Source organism: Erigeron canadensis, chromosome 9, assembly GCF_010389155.1.
Source record: "Erigeron canadensis isolate Cc75 chromosome 9, C_canadensis_v1, whole genome shotgun sequence".
NCBI classification, from domain to species: Eukaryota; Viridiplantae; Streptophyta; class Magnoliopsida; order Asterales; family Asteraceae; genus Erigeron; species Erigeron canadensis.
In genome coordinates, this window is record NC_057769.1 from 28,304,351 (window position 1) to 28,322,049 (window position 17,699).

Here is a 17,699-nt window from a genome sequence, read left to right on the forward strand (position 1 = left end):
TTTAAGACTAGTTAACAATATGATAAAATAATAATAATAATAATAATAAACATGATAAATTTATATTACTATACCCTAATATAATCATTTGTATACTTATATGCCAAATAGATAATCGATCTAATTATTGGCTCTCACAAACTGATCTAATATGGATAGAGAAGATAAATTATGTAATACTGTGATGAAAAAGGCGTAAGATTTGAATCACATATCTCCACTTTAATGTTAAATAATGTCTCGTACCATTAAACTACCATTATGAGCTAATTAGATGTTTATCATCGTCAACTGTGATGAGGTGGCACCATGTTGGTGGCCACTGGACCAGATTCTTTGGTGTGACAAGTTGGAAACTCGATATATATATGGGGTGGAATATTCGTACTCTGGTGTGTATTCTAACGGGATCGAGGAACTCTGATTTTAAAATAAAATGAATCAATTAATTATAAAAATTTATCATAATAAAAAGAATACACATAGGTTATTTTTGTTGAGTTATAATGTAATGTAGACTTTGAAGATGACGAATTTGATAAAAACATTTGAAATATCTTTTGATTTTTTATAATATGAACTGGGTTAGTTTAAGCTGAGTCAACTTAGAACATTGTGATCAGACCCAAATCATACTTTCATGTTGTACAAAGTGTATATTAAAATGGAAGTATGTGTATCGATCTTGAAGTTGAATCAACGAAGTCAACGACATCCAACTCAAGTCGAAGATGATACATGAAGATTTAGTTGGTCGTGGAAGTCAACCTGACATTGCAAGTCAGCTTTACTTATTTTATTATTTTTGTTTAAGTTTAATGGTTAATACGTTGGAAAAAGTTATAAAACCTTTGTTAAAACGTGTAAATATCGGATTGGGTTGTATTCACCCTATTATACGACGTAATATGTGTTTATTATATGTGGGTGTTTTGAACTTCTAAACCTAACACATTTTATACATTTTACACATATCATATTATTCTCATTGGTCCTTACTAAATCTATCAAAAATATGTTACAACTATTAATTTACCACTTCATAATCATATCTATTTATTATTTTCTTTAAATTAAGTATATAAACAAAACATTGATTAGTTGGCAAGTGGCAACAACAAAGAAGGTATGTTATTATAGAAATATGTTTTTTAAAATTCCATATATTGTACATTTATTTCAAAGTAAAAATTCAATGATGATATAACTTACATACTATTTATTCATATACCTTGCGATTTCCAATCATATTGTTTTATCCAAGCAGTGCTGTTAAAATCATACAAGTAGAAACCATCTGCCATAGCTGACCAGTTACATGAATAATATTTCTGATCATGCTCCCCGATGCATAAATTACTCATCCCATCATCGAAAACATTGAAAACTTGTTCTTTAGATTCCCAATAGAAATGACAAAAATACAAAGTAGTTTCCCCAAAGTTTTCACAAAACTTCCAGCTAAACTTATCATTAAATGATAGGTGATGATCGCCTATATCATCATCTTTTGATTTGCAATGAACCAGGATATTATTATCTTGGATCAAGTTTTCAACTTGCACAATAAATCCAGGGAGTATACCACAACTTTTAGCAGTTACAAAATCTATAACATATAATCCTATGAAAACTAAAAATAATATGTTTTTCATCCTAACTGAATGCGTTTGGGATGTCAAACACATGACTCGATATACAAATAGTTTAGAGTCTTTTTATTTATTCATTGGCATTAGCCAAACACACATATTTATACGATCGAAAATATTGATAAGAATAGTGAAATATAAAGATAATTTATTGTAATAAGATTATTCTAACATAATAATAGTCTTTAAACCGAAAAATCACTAAGTTCATCAAGACTGATTCATTTAATATATGTGGGTTGGTGACTCATTGCTAAGGTATTCATTTAAAAATCACTAAGTAGAGAGGTTGTTTTCATTTTCTACCTAAATGATAGAAAACGCCCTCCAACCTTTGCATGGGATGATAATCGAACCCATGACCTCCCCCATAAAATATTTACTCCCTCTTTTTTTTTTCAACTGAAAAGTAAATAACCCAAAATGTCTCTTTCTTTTTGTTCGCTAATCTAAATATCACACCTAATATGCCTATAACACCCATAATGAAATTATTTACAACATATATCTCCCACCCAAATAACTACATTATCCTCCTTTTATATCAAATTACATTAATAATCACATCGCTACCCCCGCCGCTACCACCACCTCCGCTGCTACCTTCACCACCACCACCCATCGCTGCCACTACCGCCGTCACGCCACTAGATCGCGCGGGCATGCATCTAATTATATATTATTGTAATAATCAAAAGAGTAAATTACATGGATGGTACATGAAGTATACCCGATATTACTCTTTTGGTACAAACTTTCAAATCTCTACTCGGGCCAACCCTAGAGTTTTCAAATCCTACTTGTATGGTACCTAAAACTAATGGTCATCTATTTGGTTTTTTAGTCCATCCACTTGAAAACTATTTTGGTTAATTTCTTACCAAGAGGACCAAAAGTCTAATAATTTGTATAATAATATAATTCATTACTTAACAAAATATTCATATACATATACTTGATTATTTTTTTAAGTTATTTGTTTCAACATTTTTTTATCTACTTTAAAAACAACTCATTCTCAAAAAAGAAAAAAAATCAAAAAAATAAAATAAATAAATCACAAGATAAGAAACAAATTTTTAATTTTGTTAATACCGGTTTTTTTTTTTTTAGGATTGAGTTTTTATTATAAAAAATTACTAGTAATAATAATAATGATATGCAAAAACCATTCAAAAAGAAGAAAAAAAAGGAGGAAATGTGTAGTTTTTTCTTTTTATATTCTTTTATTATTATTATTATTTCTATAGAAACACATGCGCATTCACCAAAACAACAAAAAAAATTTCTATCGATAATGATACGGCACAAATTTTGCCCTTAAGGTAATAATATCGCTTAACTAGTGGTGATGATAGATTATAGAGTTTTAAAAAAAAAATAAGAAAAACTTTTGATTTGTTTTTGTTTTTTGATTTTTTTTTACTTTTTGATATATTATTATTATTATTATTTTGAGAGAAGTTATATTTAAAAAAATTAATAAAATAATTAAATGAAAAAAACAAAGTAAAAAATAAATAAATAAAAATATGTGTATATGCATATTTTGTTAATTAATAAAGTTTATTTTTATAAGTATAATTACACTTTTTGTCCTTTTGGTAAGAACATAACAAAAATAGTCCTCAAGTGAATGCACTTAACAACCAAATATACGGACGTCGGTTGTACGTATTGTACGAGTAAGATTGGAAACTTTAAGTATGGTCCGAGTAGTAGAGATTCAAAAGTTTGTATTAAAAGAATAATATGATGTATACCTCAGGTATTATCCGTACAATTTACTCTAAATAAAATAGTAGAAATTGTGTTGTTAAAAAAAGTCAATAAGCTATAAATTATAAATGAGTTTTGCTAAACGAAGCCCTAAGGGCTTTCGCTAATGTGCATTAAATAGTTGTACACTTACCATAAAATTTAGGGGGTGGACTTTTGATATGAAAACATACAACTTTGTTATGTACGTTAAGTGAAATCCTAAGGGTTTCATTTGATATTATTCTAAATTATATTATAAGTAAAACAATTATGACACCACTCTAAGAGTTCTACAAAATTAGTTGCAGAAGGCCATGAATACAACTTGATATCTTTTATCTGTTTTTAAAAATTACTATGAATATTAACTCTAGGTTGATTATATTGCGGAATTAATAACCTTGTAAAATTCACCAAAACTATTTATGGAAAAAACAAATATGCTGTTAGAAGCATCTCCATTCCCCCTTACAATCTTTTGTCCCTGAGAATCACATGTGTAAATACAAAATCATCCTCCCTCACAAAATCATGCTAGAAGCATACTTCTAGCAGCATACTTGTTATCCCCAACTATTTAAAGCAATGAAACAAGGGATAAATTCCTGGAAATGTAACTAAGTATGGTCAAATGTTTATTGTAGGAACCAACTATCAATTTTGGATATTGTATGGAAGTAACTTGGTAAAAGAGTCTAAAACATTAAAAAGTGTCATGTTCCATCATTAGCCGGTAAATACTTAAGTGCATGAAAATGTAACTAAGTATGGCCAAATGTCTATTGTAGAAACCAACTATCAGTTTTGGATATTGTATGGAAGTAACTTGGTAAAAGAGTTTAAAACATTAAAAAGTGAGTTGTTCCATCATTAGTCGGTAAATACTTTATTTTCTTTTTAATTATTTCCAACGTAGAATATGTAAGCTGGTGGCAACTGAACCTGTAATCTCGTACTCCTGTATCTGGTAACTGTAAGAATCGGGTCTACTTGCTTTCCTTTACACAACTCAACAATTTTGAATTGCCTTCTATTTCGCCTCTCTCATAGCAAATATACACAAGCAGCAATACAACAATACTTATCCTATGTATAATACCCCTTTATTCATCTTGCAATCCTGTACAATGAACCAAGCTATCACATTTTATTAACTGTTAGGAGTATTCAAGAGATGTCACTTACTTTTAACAACCTTCCCAAAGATACTTAGTATTGCGGTCAAAGAATATATGAGGAATTGAATATTGCATATTCTGACATAGAAAGCAATTGCAATAAAATTAAAAAAATTGAAAAAATGAAAAATTAGGGTTTTCGGTTTTCCCCCTTTCTATATCTGCTACAAAACATAAATTACTTGTAGATAAATGAAGGACATACCTTGATATAGCAGTGGAAGAGTTAAATAGACATCGATCGAAGACGGATTTTGGATTTCGTATATATGTTGTATGCGTGGATTTGGTTTGGAATTGTCGTGTGTGTGTAAAAGTGTGTGTGTGTAAAAGTGTGTGAAATGAGAAACTGATCCAACGTAAAATGCTATAATTGACATTAATGCATCTTGAATAATCACTTTTTAAACTTATTATATCAATATATTTGAATATTATGTCAGCTTAGAAATCCAAGATGACTTAACTTAAGAGAGCATAAGCTGACTCAGTTTACAACTAACAACTTAAACATTCTTTTGCATTGTTTGTTATCAACAAATCTAATTAATTACACCAGGACTCAACATGTATATCCTATTAATCAACTTTAATACATAAAACTTGTTGAATAGTAATATCATCAAATTTCAACTTATCTTGTATATATATGGGAAAAGTGAATATAAGGTTGTCTAACACCTAAGCTTAAATTTTGAACCATCACATACTAATTGTTTAATATGCTTTTATTAAGTGAATAAATGCTTGACTCTCGTGAATTTTATGGTTTAAAAAACAAATATGTGAGTGTTACATACCCAAGCTAATATACCAACCTTGTATTATTGTTTAACCATCCCTCTATTTATAATTAATAAGTATGTTATTATGAAAATTTAACATATTTATTTCGCGTATTACGCGAGAAAATAATCAAGTATTTATATAAAAGATAGTAATGTCTAATAGTATATCTTTTAGGTTTTTAATTTGCTAGTACTAATACCGAACCATAAAATATCAAAACCGAAACTGTTAAATCTTGTAACTGAAACCAATACTCAATGCCATCGGTTTAGTATTTCGATACCATTTTGATTTCATATGTATTTTGATAATTCTACTCATTCCTGAACATGTAATTCATATACCACTAAGATTTCCAATCATACTGTTTTCCCCAAATAGTTTTGTTGAAATCAAAAAGGTATATACCATCCACCATGGCTGCCCAATAACATGGATTGGTGTCTCCTTTATCGTAGTTGCATTCATAACCCATTGTATCGTTGAAAACATCCAAAACTTGTTCTTTCGAACCCCAATAAAAATGACAAAAGAATAATGTATTATGTAAATGAGCTTCACAAAATTTCCAGTGAAACTCATCACTATATGATAGCGAATGAGAACCTATATCATCATCTTTTGACTTGCAATGAACCAAAATGTTACTGTCTTGGATTAAGTTTTGAACCTGAACAATGTATCCAGGTGTCCATATACAAGCCATTGTTGTATGAAAACAACAAAGTGTTAAATATATAAAAGCCAATATGATTTTCATTGTTATGTGCAAGAGAATGAAACTTAATCGCCTTATATAGATGAAAATTGATTTAGCTTTTAAAGTCGAATTTAAATGTTCAAGAGAACGGGATAAAAAAAAAGCCAAATAAATGCATATAACTATGAACATTTTATAAAACGTTGTTTTCTGAAATATCTATAAAGAAACTCCCCATCCTCTTCTTTAATTTTAAAAAATTGAAATGACACATTTACTCCTCATCTTAATACATTCTTATTTCTATTTTTTAGACTGTGACTAAAATGCCTTTAAAATTTTTTAACTTGTATCTCTCTCTCACGAGGAAACACACTGAAAAAAACTCTAACTCAAAATTCGTCCCCCTTTCATATCCCACATAACAACTCATCACATCTCAGACTGCAAGGAAGTTACTTTTGCGTTAAAAACCACACCATTACCGTCTCTACATTGCACAATCTAATGTTTTTAATTCATTTTGATAGGTGGTAGATAAAATTATCAATTAATTCATGAAATTATAGTAACTGTATGATTATGATTATATGTCCTTTCTAATTTAAATTTCATCAAAATAATGGTCATATAAATGTCGTATACATTTCATTTCATTACATGTTACATACATTATGTTACATTTAATTACATACCATATTAAAAGAGAATAAAATAAATACCAACCACCCTATAAAATCTCAAATAAAGGATTTAATTACCTAAAATACTTTTTCTTATTTATTAATTTAAATATATACACTCTTAATGAAATAATTTACAATACAAATTTCTCAATCTTTAAAATAACTACACTACCTTCTGTAACATCAATTACTTTTACATTCACCATCATTGGCGCCCCCACCACCCGTCACCGTCATCACCTGTCGCCACCGTCGCTGCCACTACCACCACCCTGCGTCGTTACCACCATCGCCGCTGCATTGCACGAGCATATGACTCGGAAAAATAAACTTATCGCACAGTAAGAATTTAACATATAACGCTCATTTTTTTTTATTGACATTAGCTCACTTAAAATTTAAGGCGTAGCGAGTTTTATGTGTTTTTGTTATTTTTAGTTTAGTTTAGTACATTGAGAGGCTTAGGAGGGTCATGAATGCGACAAACAACCAATTCGGTTTTATGCCAGTGAGGTCGATGATGGAGGCTATCCACATCATTAGAGGCCTTTGAAGAAGTATCTAGAAAGACAAAAAGCAATGCACTAACCTTTTTAGACCTAAAGAAGGCGGGTACAATAGTATTCCACGTGAAGTGATTTGGTGGACTCTATATTGAAAAGGGTTACAGGGAGATACATTAGTATTATTAGGGATATGTACAACAAAGCGCAAGAGAAGGGGATAAAAAAAAAGCCAAATAAAGGCATATAACTATGAACATTTTATAAAACGTTATTTTCTGAAATATCTATAAAGAAACTCCCCATCCTCTTCTTTAATTTTAAAAAATTGAAATGACACATTTACTTCTCATCTTAATACATCCTTATTTCTATTTTATAGACTGTGACTAAAATGCCCTCAAAATTTTTTAACTTGTATCTCTCTCTCACGAGGAAACACACTGAAAAAAACTCTAACTCAAAATTCGTCCCCCTTTCATATCCCACATAACAACTCATCACATCTCAGACTGCAAGGAAGTTACTTTTGCGTTAAAAACCACACCATTACCGTCTCTACATTGCACAGTCTAATATTTTTAATTCATTTTGATAGGAGGTAGATAAAATTATCAATTAATTCATGAAATTATAGTAACTGGATGATTATATGTCCTTTCTAATTTAATTTTCATCAAAATAATGGTCATATAAATGTCGTATACATTTCATTTCATTACATGTTACATACATTATGTTACATTTAATTACATACCATATTAAAAGAGAATAAAATAATTATCAACCACCCTATAAAATCTCAAATAAAGGATTCAATTACCTAAAATACTTTTTTTATTTATTAATTTAAATATATATACTCTTAATGAAATAATTTACAATACAAATTTCTCAATCTTTAAAATAACTACACTACCTTCTGTAACATCAATTACTTTTACATTCACCATCATTGGCGCCCCCACCACCCGTCACTGCCATCACCTGTCGCCGCCGCTGCCACTACTACCATGCGCCGCCACCACCACCCTGCGTCGTTACCATTATCGCCGCTGCATTGCACGAGCATATGACTCAGAAAAATAAACTTATCGCCCAGTAAGAATTTAACATATAACGCTTATTGTTTTTTATTGACATTAGCTCACTTACAATCTATAAATGAGTAAATGACCTTAAAATGATATAACTTGCATCCAACAGATATAAATATTAACCTTGTAGTAAGAAGATCTTAACCATTTTGATCCATTACTTACACTCTAACTGCCCAAACCGCCTAAGCCACCGTTTTGAGACATTTAACGAAACAAAAGAATTATATAAAGCATGAGTTAACTTACCATAGGGTCGGATGACATTCCAACTTTTGGTAGGAGATCCTCATTTACTATGGGCAGAAGACTTTCAATTACTTCCCATTGGCATTGCTTTTAATGTTAAGCCTCTCATTCTCTAACTTCCTTTGAAATTATCAAATATCGCATGCAAATACACCTTTTTTCACAAGCTAGCCAATAAAATGAACCTGCAAATGGCAACGTCATATGCTAACTAAAATTAGTACAAAAATCATCTTTATTTTTACTAGTACAATGCTTTGGGAAGTTTGGATCATTATAAATCCACTTGGGCTGAATTTTAACTTGTTGGCCATTGGCAGGTTTTCATTAACTCTATTCCTCCTCTCTAAATTACCCGTTTGATCCTAAGTGATAGTACATTATCAAAATCGACTCATTCATTCATACACCGGTCAAAAATTTGATCTCTAATCCTATGTATACAACTGAAAACTCAAACATTAGGGATAATCAAAAGACCGATTTACAACATGAACCGAAATAACGATATTCAACTACAGTAATTCTTAGGAAATGTTTGAATGTTAACATGCTAGTTTCCTGTCTATGCAAAAAGCTTGCATCTCATGTTGTCCACTTATAGCCATAAAATCAAATTCGAAAAATTTGTACATATGAAAAGGAGATTTTAACACCCCTTATATTAGCAACTCTAGTGAGTGATCGGGAAAAGTTGAACCTATTTAAAGACAAATGGGTAATTCGGGTACCGTGTAATCTTTGAAGGATAACGATTCTGATTAAACTAAAAAGATTTAACAAAAACACTACCCATTACTTGGAAGACATGTCTTCTATGATTTCAAATCTCCGTTATACCGTTTGTGTCATCTTTTTAGCTTTCATTCCTGCGTAAGTCATGGGTGAAATTTGGACTTCACTGTTGTTATGCATACTCCTCATATCCTTATTTCCTTGTCATCCTGACATTGCATGGAAACAATTAAAACCCTCGAAATCAAGGTTATATCTTTTTAGGAGCGACAATAATAATTAACAATAAAAATTAATATACATGATTACCAATTCATCATGTAGAGTTTGGACTCCACTCTTGTTCCATATTTCCTTGCCATCCTAATATTGTAGGGAAACAATTGAAATGCTTCACGAAATGAAGCTTATATCTTAAATTTTATGTCTAGCAATGGTAATACCGATTGACAAGTCGATTCCGTGGCATTGTAGCTCACGTTACTCTGACAACAGAAATGAACAAAACATCATTAGTTGGACTGTTGGAGATTCAGTAAATTCGTATTGTCGTCTCATCCTGGCCTGATTAACGCAAGAATAAAGACATCCATAACCAGCTTATATAATGAACAAATGATATTATGAATGAATATAAAATGCATATATATCTTCCTATTAAGCTATTTGCATCGTTTGTTGATAAGCAGATAGATTAATCTATATCTCTACGAATATACTAATAACACATAACTATCTATATGTGTACGCCTTCAACATCGGTTGTTATGAAACATCCCTAATTAAATAATTACCAACAAAATCTGATCTCACAAGATTAAAAACAAAATAGATTCACAATGTATGCTTGATTTTTTCAAAGAATGAAAACCCTTCTTTGGAATAATCCATCTTTCTCATCTAGCTAATGGCAACAACCATTCCATGATTAAAACTAAACATAAAAAAATACCCGAATCTAAAAAGAATCTCAAGCTTAAATCGAGAAAAACCTTAAATTGAAATCAGAAAATTCTTACTTGTGTAACTGAAGAGGACAATTTAACCCGCGAAGATGATGAAGAGGTATTCTTATAATGCGTTTTAAGTTTGTGCTTTTATTACTTTGATGATGTATATATAGTATATTCGATTTTTGCTATATTTGACTTTTAGTTTAGACGGTTGAGATTGATCTGTAGATGAATTTGAATGATCCAGATTAAAACTAAAAATTTTTTTTTTTTTACTGTTCTACCGGCAATATATATATATATATATATAATTAGTTCAGTTTTATAGACTTTTAATGCATCAAAATGTAGTTTTTCTTATTTTAATTTGGTTCTCATTTGATAGTTATCGGTAACATACCGGTAGTTAGATAATTATATTAACACGATAATTAGAGCCCGAAAAAAGCAGAACAAACCTCAGTAGTTATGATTAGCCTTTACATCTTTCTCCTAATGGAACTTAAAACCTTAAACCCTTTCTCTAGGCCTAAAACCCTACAACCACTACCTTCCAGATTCTTCTATTACCCTTTTTAATTAGTTCCAATTCACCTACCATCTTTCTCACTCATCTTAAACCATCATTTTACAAGCTCTCAGAAAAAAGGATTTACAAAAATCAAAAGCAAAAAAGTAAAAAAATTAATAATAGTAAAAAAAGAATGTATCGTTTTGCAGTAAATCTTGCATCCAAAGCTAGGTAAATCCCAAATTCACCATTTTCATTATTATCAATATATCCACAATTTATCCTTTTTTTTTTACAATAAAGCTTTCATCTTTCTGATTCCCTAGTTGTTAAATTAAAAACCCACAAAATATTTTGAAATTTGATTTTTAATAAAGTGTTTTTTTCTATCTTTTTTGTGTTTTGCAGGGTTGCAAAAAGTAGTACCCACCAGGTGTTTGATATTTTCTTTTTTTAAATGTATATATGTATATGTGTGTATTGATGTATTTTTTGATGTGTTGGAAAACAGATTGAGAGTAGGTTGAATTGGAGAAGAAATTATGGAGCAAAAGATATTAGATTTGGAGTGGATGCAAGGGCTTTAATGCTTAAAGGAGTTGAAGATCTTGCAGATGCTGTGAGAGTAACTATGGGTCCAAAGGTACTTGTTTTTGTTTAATATATACATACATTATATATATATATATATATGTTTTGTTTAGTAAGTTATTGTCATTATAAATATATATTGAAGTTATAGGCTTTTAAATCATGTAACATTGTCTAAGGGATTAGTTATGGGTTATAAATAGATGGTTTTTTAGGTTAGATGGGTAATGAGTGATGATTAAGACATACATTATACATGTATGTTTGTTTGCTCCACTTATTTTTCATTCACCTATTTTGAGTGGCTTGGTTTTTGACTTATGTTAGTTTGGAACTTTGGGTTATGATAAGTTTTAAGCCGAAAAATTTGGCCTATGGATTGAAATTAATATCATTATTCTTTACAGTGAAGTTCTCTACCCGTAGTAACACGTGAATATAGTGAGAGGAAGTTCATAACAAAGCCCTAAGAAATGAAATATCGTAACGTATTATTTGCATCCAAGTAGCATTGTTGTACTTATTAAGCGGGGTCAAACATTAGTACATAACAACATTTTTGTTTGGTTTGTAGTTATTAGTGTGAACTCATGCGTTTGGCAATTTAACTGAATATATTTTTATCTTTGAAGGGGCGCAATGTGGTAATCGAGCAAAGTTATGGAGCCCCAAAGGTAACAAAAGACGGTGTTACTGTGGCAAAAAGCATCGTGTTTAAAGACAAAGTTAAGGATGTTGGTGCCAGTCTAGTTAAACAGGTTGCTCATGCCACCAATGATGTGGCTGGTGATGGTAAGTCAGATGTTGCAATTTATTACTGAGCCTCTTTAAAAAGTCATAAACCTTTCTCCACCTTAAATATCGCAACTTGTTGTAATGAAATCTTAATCTGTTTCAGGTACCACTTGTGCAACAGTCCTTACTGGTGCAATATTCTCGGAAGGATGCAAATCGGTGGCAGCTGGTATGAATGCAATGGACCTTAGACGTGGTATTTCCATGGCTGTTGATGCCGTGGTAACAAATTTAAAGAGCAGGGCTCGGATGATAAGCACGTCTGAAGAAATAACACAGGTCAGTGTATATGGTAATTTTACTAAATTACTGAACATCAACGCTATATACTTGTGGAGTGTACTATTTTATCAGAGTGATTGGGTATATTGCTTTGTCTTGTAGAAATTATTTTCTAATTCTTGCGGCATATAACTGAAATTATTAATATTTACTGTGTGGTTTAAGGGTAACTCGTTTCTGATAATCTTAATATTTATGGTTGAATAATAAGTTTTGGATATCCGGCTTCATGCCCGCTGCAACGATACTGATTATCTTCGAGTAATTTGAAGTTGTTTTTTTACTCCTTTTGACCTAATTTGAGGGATATACACTCTCGTTTCACAAACTTACCCTTTTTTTTTCACAAAAATGTGCTCTTTGAACATTTTATATATTAATTTTGAATAAGAAGAGATTTTCAGCTATGTTGATTATTTGATAGTTACAACTTTAAGCAGCAAGAAGCACATTCAAATACCATTATCTTTTATTTCTGACAGATTGACAACTTCCGATTATCTGTTATTACATACTCACTTTTGAAACTTTAAATGTAATATAATAATAGGTGGGCACAATTTCTGCAAATGGAGATCGGGAAATTGGCGAACTAATTGCAAAGGCTATGGAGAAAGTTGGAAAGGAAGGTGTCATTACAATTCAAGTAAGTTGCATTTCGCTAGTTTTCTATATGATTGAAAGTTTTGAATGGCCAATCTTTGATTATCTTGATTTTGTTGTATGAATACGTGCATATCTCATGTATATTTTTACTGATTGTTCGAATAAACTGATGAAGGATGGGAAGACATTGTATAATGAATTAGAAGTTGTGGAGGGAATGAAGATGGAGAGGGGCTACATATCTCCACATTTCATCACAAATCAAAAGAATCAGAAATGCGTGAGTTATTGTGAATATTCTTTTACTGGCTTTCATATATATGGCTTAGTTTTTTATTAAAAGAGACTACCTGGTAACTCATAACAGGAATTAGAGGACCCTCTTATTCTAATCCATGAGAAAAAGATTTCAAACATTAATTCGGTGGTCAAAGTCTTAGAGTTGGCACTGAAGGTAAGGGTCTTTCTTTTTGTTTCTATGTAAGAGGGTAGAGTCTCTTGATTCCTTTGATTTGATGGGCTGCCTCTCTTGGTGGTTGACTCGTTATGTTTTACATCCAGAGACAAAGGCCCCTGTTAATTGTTGCTGAGGATTTAGAAAGCGATGTGCTGGCGACACTAGTTCTTAATAAGCTTCGTGCTGGCATCAAGGTTTTGTGTTGCTTTTTGAAACAACAAACCAGTTCCTCTTAACTGATCTTTTTTCAACTTATTTTTCATTCCTTTCCTTTGCATTGGATAGGTATGTGCCATAAAAGCTCCGGGCTTTGGAGATAAAAGAAAAGCTCACTTGCAAGATCTTGCCACTATCACTGGAGGCGAGGTGGGTTCTTTATTCATAGTTTTTCTTTATCTTAATCTGCGATATCCCCATTGCATTCTCTTTTGGCAAATTTAAAATTTAAAATCGAGGGTGTGCAAGAAATATTAGAAACCTAAAAGTTCAAAAACATAACTCTTTTTTGTGTACTTTCCAACTACTTTGTTTGTGGAGAGTTGATTATGTACTTATGTTAATGAAGCTTTGCTTGACAGCAAAGAACGTTTAAACACAAAACTTCAAAGAACCAAACAAACCACATCCAAAAAAATGTAACGAACAAGTCAAGACACATTATACATATTTTGGAGGGAACACCTTGATTCCCAGAAACAGACGCCTGTAAATCACCTGACCACAATACCTGCTATGGCCGACAACTGAACCTGGGGCCATATTGTGTAAGCCCAATCACATGTGTGGCTGGGCATTAGCGGAGGCGTTACCACACATTTACCTTCTGATACTAGGCATGTTTTACACTTTCTTATATGTAATTTTTGCTGAGCATAAACAATTTCATATAACTTAATCATTAGGTTCTTGTGATTGGCATATGTTAAATTATGCTAGATAATCATCAGAGTTATTGCAAAAATGAGTGTTCATTACATTGCTTTTATATACAAATTTGTAGGATAAATTATCCTACAATTTCGGTGGTATACTAGTGGTATACCGGTGGTATTTCGGTTTTCAGTCCTCCACTGGTATACCGGTGTAGATTTTTGTCCAAAATTTCGGTACTGAGATTTTCGGTGAAATTTACCGAAATCTCATCGAAATCGGTCAAATTTCAGTCCAAATTTTGGTGGTATTTCGGTGGTATACCAGTTTTTTAGATTTTTTTATTTTTTATTTAAATTATTTTTGTCCAAACTAAAAAACAACATATAAAAAAACTAATTTTTTGAAGTATTAACACTAATCTATCAAACATTGACACTTTTAAGCTTGACTTTGATATTTAGATGTAGTATTAACTTAATATAATTGCTATTTGTATGTATAATTGCAATCTTTTTGGTACATATATAGTTATATATAATATTTTTCATAATATTAAGATTACCGAAATACCACTGAAATAACCGATATTTCAAATACCAGACCTTGACCGAAACACCGAAATTTTGGTCCTTAACTACTAAGAGGATAATAATGATGATTAATTCTATTTTTTATGTTGAGTAATATAGAACTGAAAGAAAAACATAATACAAACAAGATTGTTTAACGCCAGTACTGAAGATGGTTAAGTTTAAAGGCTAAGTAGTTTTGTAAACTTCATTACTTACAATTTAAGACAACGTTAAGCAAATAGGGCAAAATTACAAGATAAGATAGTTATTGGTTCCCAGGTACCTCTTGTCACTGTCAGTGACTGCTTTATCTACATGACTAACAGGGAAACGCGTTGACGTTAATGCATATCTGATCAATGTTTGATTATCATCTTTGTTTCTGCGTTATACTCTTAAGACCAATTCTAATTGATGCATCATTTACGTAAAGCAGCTTATCACAGAGGAACTTGGTATGAGCCTTGAGAAGGTGGACTTTAAAATGCTTGGCTCTTGTAAAAAGGTATGTGCTCTTAATTTTCAGCAAAAAAGGTGAAAAATATTTGTTATTTGCAGGTGCTGGTTGTATAATTAATGGCAGTATTTGATGTAGGTTACTGTCTCCAAAGATGACACAGTTGTGCTCGATGGTGCTGGTGATAAAAAGTCAATAGAGGAGCGATGTAAGCAAATCAGGTCGGCGATGGAGTCTACCACTAATGAATATGACAGGGAGAAATTGCAAGAGAGATTAGCAAAGCTTTCTGGTGGTGTTGCTGTCCTGAAGGCATGTCTTTGTTACCTCCTGATCTATATGATCTTAGTTTGAGGTGGCAAGATGGGTCGGTTAGTAAAGAATAAAAAACGGTTCAATCTGAAATGTAATGGGCCGGGCTGGGCTGGACTATGAACACTTTCTTGTTAATCTTTCTAAAATATTTACCAGCTGATTGATTAATAAAAATTACAGAACCCTATTATCACAACAAATCTAAAATTTCTATGACAATTTCAGAGATTGTATGCTCTAAAAAATATATACTGGGTAAGATATAACATGTTCGACCCACTTCACTGTATTGTTAATCTTTTGGTTTGGACTTTAGTTTGGTCTGTTTGAGATAAAATATAATCCAAATAAATAAGCTTTCGCCACAAAAGTTGATATGTTCATAAGAAATGTGTTGATACTGCAACTTCTACAATGAGTTTATATTCTTTCCAAATTGTACATTTTGATGATGAGACGGTAGTTATTTAAAGATTGGAGGTGCCAGCGACACAGAAGTTGGTGAAAAGAAAGATAGAGTCACAGACGCTCTGAATGCCACAAAGGCAGCTGTAGAGGAAGGAATTGTTCCCGGTAAATTTATTTCTCATGTCAGTTTGGTAAGTTGGCAAAAGGGCTTAGAAATTTTTAAAAATAAATTCTTGAATGCAGGTGGTGGTGTTGCCCTTCTATATGCATCAAAGGAGTTGGACAAGTTACCAACAGCCAACTTTGATCAAAAAACAGGTGTTCAAATCATCAAAAATGCACTTAAGGTTAGCACATGATATGTTTGCATATATATATATTTTTAGAATGGCATGATATATTTGCATATACCTGCACCACCACTACTCTTCGGATAACTATACATGGAACTCAAAATTTGCTAAAATGATTGCAGATGCCGGTTCATACAATTGCTTCTAATGCTGGAGTGGAAGGCTCAGTTGTGGTTGGTAAGCTTTTGGAGCAGGATAACACTGATCTTGGATATGATGCAGCCAAAGGTATGTACTTAAGCAGATGGGAATAATGTAGTTAATTCTCCAAATAGGCATTGACATGACATGGCTCAATGATTTGATGTGTAGGTGAATATGTTGATATGGTCAAAAGTGGAATTATTGATCCACTAAAAGTGATAAGGACTGCATTGGCTGATGCAGCAAGGTTAGTTGAGTGCTTTGAGTTTTAAATGGTTATGCGCATGGGATGGTCTAGTAATGGGAGAAATGGGTTGTCACCTTCTTGTCCATAATCCATTCTTTTTCTTAAAGATTAATGATTAAAAGATAATTACAAATGCTATATATCGCAATAATGATAAATTTATTATAAATATAAAAAAAAAAACCCTACAATTTGGTAATTTTTGATCTGCTAATGTATTTGATCTAATTTCTTTTTGGTCAAGTATTTTGATTTGATCCATGTGTCGAGATGACCCAATTAGACGAGATGACCCAATTAGACCCATTCATCAGCTTATCAGTTGGAATCGTCACATCTATCCATAACTCATGTTTTTTTCACCATTGAACATGTAGTGTCTCTTCTTTGATGACGACGACAGAAGCAATTGTGGTTGAATACCCTAAGCCTGCTAGTGCAGCAGCTTCAAGTGGTGGTTTAGGTGGCATGGGTGGTTACGGTGGCATGGATTATTGACCAGAGACTGAAAGTATTGACTTGTTTTACTGACAAAATAGCGTTTGCCTGATTAGAACATGGGGTAGGAAGGTAGAAACCTGTGATTAGATTATGAGAGGTTCCGTCAAAAGTTTTGTTATGGTAGACTAGCAGAAAATTTCTCATTCTTGCCAAGGTTAAATGACATTAAGGTTTTGTTAGCTGCATGATGTTGAAGAATTTGTATCCACTGGCAAGTTTTGATGTATTGGTTTTGTACCGTTACAGATCGGGTTGTTTGAATGTCGGAGTTGGTTTGATCTTGT

At 31.8% G+C, this 17,699-nt stretch overlaps 1 protein-coding gene across 1 annotated transcript; it reads left to right on the forward strand.

Annotated features, from left to right (window-relative positions):
• The first annotated feature begins 10,896 nt into the window (after positions 1 to 10,896).
• LOC122582837 (chaperonin CPN60-2, mitochondrial-like) lies at positions 10,897 to 17,695 on the forward strand. The gene is made up of 17 exons (XM_043755272.1): positions 10,897 to 11,045; positions 11,223 to 11,247; positions 11,326 to 11,457; positions 12,038 to 12,197; positions 12,304 to 12,479; positions 13,033 to 13,128; positions 13,264 to 13,368; positions 13,456 to 13,542; positions 13,650 to 13,739; positions 13,831 to 13,911; positions 15,427 to 15,495; positions 15,586 to 15,759; positions 16,236 to 16,335; positions 16,414 to 16,517; positions 16,646 to 16,751; positions 16,836 to 16,914; positions 17,292 to 17,695. Exons 1-17 carry the CDS (start codon positions 11,008 to 11,010, stop codon positions 17,410 to 17,412), a joined length of 1,743 nt encoding a protein of 580 aa, XP_043611207.1. The 5' UTR covers positions 10,897 to 11,007; the 3' UTR covers positions 17,413 to 17,695.
• Positions 17,696 to 17,699: the final 4 nt, after the last annotated feature.